The sequence below is a fragment of the Solea solea genome, chromosome 15 (genome assembly GCF_958295425.1).
Source record: "Solea solea chromosome 15, fSolSol10.1, whole genome shotgun sequence".
NCBI lineage: Eukaryota > Metazoa > Chordata > Actinopteri > Pleuronectiformes > Soleidae > Solea > Solea solea.
Genome location: NC_081148.1, coordinates 17104872 through 17112438, shown reverse-complemented (window position 1 = coordinate 17112438; position 7567 = coordinate 17104872). Strand labels below are relative to the sequence as shown.

General features: G+C 38.3%; 1 protein-coding gene across 1 annotated transcript in view; it reads right to left on the bottom strand.

The window, feature by feature from the left end:
- Positions 1–504: 504 nt before the first annotated feature.
- lmbrd1 (LMBR1 domain containing 1) overlaps positions 505–7567 on the bottom strand; it is a 42687-nt gene continuing 35624 nt past the window's right edge. The window contains exons 15-16 of the mRNA XM_058651654.1: positions 2190–2281; positions 505–1849 (exon numbers count right to left, since the gene is read on the bottom strand). Of these exons, the coding sequence (XP_058507637.1) occupies positions 1739–1849; positions 2190–2281 (203 nt within the window). The 3' untranslated portion in view covers positions 505–1738. The remainder of the gene's footprint in view (positions 1850–2189; positions 2282–7567) is intronic.

Genomic DNA, 7567 nt, shown 5'->3' with positions numbered 1-7567 from the left:
TGTGCACAACCATGTGATTAAAGTGTGTTAATAACGGCGTTCTCTCAGTCTTTTTTTTTTTAATCAGGACTGATGAAGATAGATTCATTCATTCATTCATTCATTCTCTACCCCATTATCCTCCACATGAGGGTCACGGGGTGGGGGTGTAGTGCCAATCACAGCTGACAGGTCACCAGTCCATCACAGGGCCACACAGAGACAAACAACCATCCACTCGGACTGATGAAGACAAAACAACACAATTAAAGGTTATATTTAATCAGAAAAGTCTCAGATAAGGACTACAGAACCAAAGTCCTTCTGAGGCTTTGAAGTAAGGAAATGGCTGCTGGTTAGTGGTAATGACTAACACATCATTATGTGCAATGGAGATACTCTGCAATTATAAAACATAACAAAAACAGCTGTGCCATTACACATGATAGCCTGCTATCATCCACACAAGTGTTGCATGTTAAAACACTTACCATGACATATATGGTTGCAAGTAGTCTACACAAAGCTGTTTAAAATGATTTTATTTCTTTAACTACAGGTTTCATTCAACATCGACAACACGTTTCACAACAGAAACCCGATCAGTCACAGGTGAAAGATGTGATGATCACCATCTCATCACTCTTTTTAACCCTTTTTAACTGATTCTCCATTAAGGTTAACCCATGGCTAAATATATCAAAAAACAGAAAACAAGGGGAAAAGAAAGAAAGACTCACCTTTTCTTTGCAGCTTGATTCTTGTGAGGTAAACTTAGGGAAACACACACTACACATTCATGAGACACCAACAACAGTCTGTTGGGAGTCCATTATTGAAGTGTATGTTGGGGGAAACCTCTATGTCACAAGCCTGCTGCACTGCTGAAAACCTTCATTCAAAGAAAATGACACTCATAACGTTTTTCTTTCGTTTACTCATGTTTTCCCCTCCCCCGAACATTAGCACAAAGCGTTTAAAACCAAAAATAACTGAAACATTGAAAACACAATTGCAACAACTGGTCCTCAACATGTCATCGACAGTGCAATTATGCAAGTATAGCAACATGTTCTTAAATAATACAAGCCACCAAATGTAGGTGGACAAAGCAGGAACTCCACAAGCAATATCCTTTGATTTAAAAAAAGAGCAAAAATAAATTTCAAAAAAATGTTCCTGCGTGCTGTGAAAAGGTATTCTTGTTTATACCAACTATCGTCGTCAGTGTTTTAACTTCAAAAAGGTTGCAATCAAGTCTGCTATAGATACTATGATGACGCAATCACTTAAAGCATCTAGAAATTGCTTTGAGTGGAAAAACAAACAAACAATAGTTTAGTCTAAGACTACACTTAAATAAAGCCCAGACAGTAATGTTTTGCTGTCCCCACTGCCATAATAATGCGTCTCCTCCAGTAGAAAAATGGCCAATTAGCGTCAGCTTCATGCTGCTCAGAAGTGAACTCTCAAGGTGGGATCGAGTTGGTGGACACTGCCCCGAATCCCAAAGTCATCAATAATATCGACGGCGAAAGACACTGCAATCAGTCTGAGCGGTCGGCTTTGAAGGAAGTGATGCGTCAACTCAAAACAAGGCTGGAATCCACGAAACACCACAGCAATTACTTCTTTACGATAACTTCTCACCGATACATTAAACCATGCCAAATTACCGAGAGTCATTTATAGTTTATGAAATTGTATGTCCCAGTCCCTTTTATGTCGTCGTTAGCATATCTATGAATCGGACTCGTTTTCAGTGCACATATTCGTCGTCACTGATATCCGAGTCATCGGCCTCCACCTCGCCTTCGATCACAGACTTCTTTCCTCTGCAGCAGGACACCACCAGACCAATGAGGAAAGCCTTCAAAACAAAACAAAACAAAAGACAGACCATTGGATAGAGTGCATCAGGAGCACCCATTAATTAAATATAGAAGCTGTGTGAAGTCTTTGAGAATAATTTTTTTTTTATCTCCTCCTTCCTGAATAGAAATTAAATTGTATGTTTCCATACTGGAATTACTGGGTTTGGACTAATTCAACATCTAAATGCATTACTCTTTGATTTAGAGTTGCCAAAACAATTTTGAATAATCCAACCCGTGAGCACTCTTACACCCATATTTTGTAGAAATGATTACTTTGTGCCCACTCAAACTAAACATATCACAACATCTTATTTACATCCTTCTTAGACTTACCCCGATAAAGGCCCAGTTTCCAAAGTAGTAGATGGTACTGAAGAACCAGAACTTGTGGAGGAAAAGATAGGATCTCGTCATTGTGCACTGATCTGAAAGGAGACAAAGAAAACACATGGTTGTCATGTTGGATATTACCATTTTAACAGATTAATCGGAAACAAATGAAGAATTCATTCCGTACATTACTGGTGTAATGACTTGTGTGTTCAATGCAAGATTAGTTCTTTTCCACCAGGTATTTGTTTTTTTCAAATAATGTGAAATTTTGGCAAGTAGGGGAAATTGTGGTAACATGTCGAGTAGCAACCATCTGCTTAGTCATTTTTTTAGGTGCAAGGTTTCTGCAGGACCGATAATGTAAATATTAAATATTTAAATGCTCTTAACGGTTATTAAAATAGCAAAATGACTTTTGTCATTGCAGAATTTATAAATATTAATCAGATTTTAAATTACTGTCTCATTTTTCAGCCCCTTGGTTGGTGTTTTTTGTTGTTAAATGATTCAATTTAGCTTTCTATATACTTTTCTTCATAATGTGGATTCTCTGGAGAATTCCTTCAACAATTGAACCTTAAAAAAACACTAAACGCAATTTTAGCTACAATAGAAACCATAGCAGGTTGCCAAATAATAACAGCAATGCTTTCAATGTCTCTCCCAACATAGGGAGTATTTTAATTTGGGGATTCGACAGTTTCCAGCAGCAAAAAAAAGATTTCAGTAACCAGTCACTATTTGGCATTTTTGGCGATTTCTTCAGCAAAGTGACTGATGATGGAGGTAGAAGGTAGGAGAAGAGTAATGGGGAACAGGAGAAAGAGGAGTGAAGAAAAGGAAGTAGACAGGTATACAGTAAACCCCCTGAGGAGGCAGGTTCTTTGGAGGAATTATTAAATGAAGACATGTAACAGGAACAACTCTGTAGCAGGAGAGATCCTCCAGAAACGCAGCATGAGTCCAATGAAACATGACAAATCTAGTGCCGCTGTGTTTATAAGTGCAATGGTGTTATACATCTACAACAAAGGTGCGTGCGAGAGAACCTTAAAAAAAAAACAGGCTATTACAACATGAAGAAGAGCCGGAGGCGTTTTTGTCACTCACTAAAAAGAAGACGATCGGTCTTCTGAAAAGAGAAAAAACGTGTCACTGTCAGCGTCAATGTGGATACAGCTGAAATGATGCAACGTTTAATGGAGTCTTACAACAAATACATCCAGCACTACACGCTGAAATGAAGCTAAAAGCATGGAGATCAAAGACGGCAACAACAAACTGTGAAGACAGCTGAACATCACGTTAAGAGTAGGTAGTGCACGCAACCCCCTCGTTCCCTGATGACGTCAAACGGATGCATCTCTTGAACCTCCCTGGACAGATTGCCAAGCTGTTATTTTCAAATGAAATCAACTGACCGTTATATGTTATATAGTGCATTCAAAATAAAAGCAAGGTTTAGTTAGTAAAGTGGCTTTATTCTAAAAACAGTTTACAGCCATGCTCTTGTATGAATCATCCCCAAGCAGTATCTGGTTTATTTATTTATCTATCATAGAGGCATTTTCAATTTCTCTTTAGTCCTGTTTTTATTGATGTCACAAGCTAACACACATGAATGCGTGTGTGAGCGAAAAGAGCAAAAAGCAATATATACAACTTTGGCTTTTCACTTGTCAGAAATGCGTGTCAAATGTCTTGGAACCTGACAGTGACCTCTAATGCTGCCATTTTCAGGAAGCACATGTCTCAGCTTTATTCCCATATATATATTTATTTGCTCAAGTGACATTCTGTTGCTGCGCCCAAAGACAGCTCAATCGATTCCGACTACTTTACACTGCGATCATAGCGACAAACATCAAAACCAAAAACTCGAGTGATGAATTGCTCATAAGATTAATCAGCTTTCTTCATCTGTGGAGCTGCTCGGTGGCGGTGACATCACCTCTGAGCTTGAACTTTGTTTTTCCTTTTTTATAGAACCGATACTGCTATTGATCCGACTGGCACTGTTGGCAGGAATAATATAGGAAGTGTTACGCTGAGTCATTCCTCTTCCTATGCATGAATGGATATTGGCAGGCACATGAACCGTGGATGACGTCAAAATGTGATAAGTGCTAAGTACTTTCCCTTCAGTCCTCCCGATTCCCTTTGTTGTGTGAAAACACAGTTAAGAAAATAGGGAACACAATGTTTCTATTTTTTATCACATGCCTTAATTTAGCACACGAGCGAAATAAAAAGACAGCCATTTTAATACACTCCCAATCAAAGTCCACCAAGCTGAAGTGTGGATGAAAAGCACTGTCTGGCTATGTTAGAGAGCCATCTGGAGCATTATCACTAACCCTGCTGAGCTGCTCCTTTCACACTGTTTCACATACAGCTCTTCAACCCCACGAACAGACGTATCCCAGGCCATGCGATATCAAGGTATGCAGCAATAATTCAATGCGGTTAGGAATTTATTCATTAAAATCAGTGTTTTCAAAACGTCCCTCCCTAATGTTAAAAAATAAAAAAAGGAGGAAAATCCAAGTCGGTACCGTTAGGAAGTTAGAATAAAGGTTAGATAGCGAGGACCCCGGGAGTGTACTACCAACAATCCATTTCTGCTTCACCAGGATCAACAGATAATTGAAGGAGCAAGTCTATCTTCATCCCCAGGACCCCACTCTTTTTCCTTCAGTTCCTCAGCCATCTGTAGCTCTCCAGCTGCTCGGCAGAACTGCAAGGCTCCAAGTGGGACCTACAGATGGTTCACAACAGTGGCCTGCCTAAATATATTATCATGTACGCCACTGACCTGCTTCACCTTGAAATCATTACTGGCCTCTGATAAGAGCACGGGGCAGTGTGGAGGAGCAGGCAATTTCACCTTGACTCATGATACCCGGGTGAGTGCATCCCTGTGTACTATGATGCATTATGTATAAGTTTCATTTTTCTGTATTGAGACACAAACACATGCATGAAACTGTGAGCACACGCACGCACACACACACACACAAACACACTCACTCTACGGGCACCATGTTCTTCGTGAAAGCCTCTTTATAAGCAAGGACTTTTGTACATTCTTTCAATCTAAAAAGCAGCAGAGCACTTTATTCCAATGCCGTTTAAGGATGCATGATGTTCCTTCAACAGGGCAGTTTTGGAATATATGGGTTCCCGTATAAGTGTTGTCGATAAAGGCTCACTAAAAGCAACATTTTGACTATGTGAAACATTTTTATTTTTTAGTAGCAAAAAAAAAAAAGATCCATTTGAGCAGTGCTCCATACCTCCTGAAGCAGACACAAAGCAGGAGACAAAGAAGTAACCTCATTTGACTGAACCTAAAACACCAACCAGAAGCAAGGAATACAGTTGCAGCTATGCTCTATTTCCATTAATTGAAATCTGTTTTTAGGGTTCTGACATTTAGGGGTTCAAAACAGAACGACAAAAGCAAACTGTCAAACTTTTGCAGCCAAAGGCACATACAATATCCGTTCTCCTTTTAGTGGTTATTTTAGTCCCAGGCGACTTGTGTTTTTAATGGCAGAACACTTTTGACACGGAGGGCAGAAGTGTTAGAGAGGACTCTTTCTTGTTTCATTCACACAGCCGTGATGAACATTGAGGCAGTTCTTTGTAGAAAACATTAGCATACTGACAAAAAGTCTCCAATACAGTTGAATAATTCATGCCAATAGAATTCAAGTAAATATCACACTTGATGAATGTGCTAGAAAAAGAGTAGCACATAGCTGATGTATGTTTGTTTTTTCCAAACTATACGTGAATGTAGTTCAATACAAAAATTCAGAAAACCACACTAAGCTAATTACAGGAACAGCTGGAGTAGATGTGTCTGCGGAGTATAAGATGAAAATGTGAATTTAAAACTAAATCACTTCTGACTGACATATTCCACTGTAATGCAAACTGATGGTGATCTCCTTGAAGCAGAGATAATTAAGATTAATTTGTGCTTCAGGGTACAGGAGCTTCTGGAAGAAACTTGTTTGGTAACTGACAACAAATTACAACCATCTACTCCCCTAAAGCCCTTTAAAACAATGCTGCGCTAGCAAGTTGCTAGGAAACAGGCAGCAGTCCACGGTGTGAAAACCCCTTCTTTGTCAAACATTTCATCACTGGGACTCAAACCAGAAATAATAAAATGACTCTCATCATCAGAGCTGGACATCAGCTCCCAGCGCAACATTTATGACGCATGGTGTAGCCTTCAGGGGTCTAAATATAATATTACATAAATTTGTCTCAGGCGGTGTCAACCTAATAGGTAATACAGAACAAGAAAATTATCAGCAGGAAAACGGAAGCAATGACTCATGCCATGTACTGATAAATTAATGCCTAGCATCTGTATTGAATTTGTTTGATACCAAGTGTGAAATAAATTGACCTTGTTCGAAATGTTCTATATTTTCCCAGCAAACGTTCCATAACACATGCTATTGTTCCTTACATTAATATGTTTTGCAACACAATGGCAGCATGGAAGTTATTCTCTTTTAATTCTAATTTAACAATAATAATTGCCGTCAAATCCTGATGTTAGACTAATTTAGTTTTCTTGACATTTTGATGAAAGGAAAACAAATTAAACATTAAACCAATACAATTCTACAATCTGATTTTCCTGTCTTTCTTTCTTTTGCTGTGTGGTCACTGTTTAGGGTAAGACTTCAGAGCAAGATGGATTTCATGGCCCAGAGCTAAAAGTCACAGTTTGCCACTTGTGGACATCATGTTGTTCAAGGGAAATAGAGATATTAATGATGCGGCTACTCGTCCGACAATGGAAACAATAACATTACAGTCTTATGTGAGGGAGTGATCATTAGAGAAGGACACAAAGGCATTAGACCTGTCATAAAATTACATATTGTACTATATTAATAAGACAGTGACATATTTAGCTAGGTTTTATCGTGTATACAAAACCTTCTAATTCCATTTGGAAAATTATTTTAAAAGTAACTAAAAAGTGAATTAGAAATTCGATTTTACAATTAATTATAGGTAAATGTAGATCATTCAAGAGACTGTTTTTATTTTTACCCACAAAGACAGATATATTCATGCATGTTAGTCTGAGTCCATGATCAAAGCACTTACTCACCAAACTAGCGGCATGGTGGCAAAAAAAAAACATTTCATAATATTGCATAATGTCGAGGATTCATCAGGTTTCAGACAAGCTTCATGAAGCCATAAAACATTTATCAATTCATTAATAAAACTACTATTGTGTTAATAATTGAGTTAACGATTGCGTAATGCCAACTGCTTAAGAAAGTCTAGATATAAAATTAAATGGACATTTTCCGAAGGTTTAACCATGTACTGGTGAA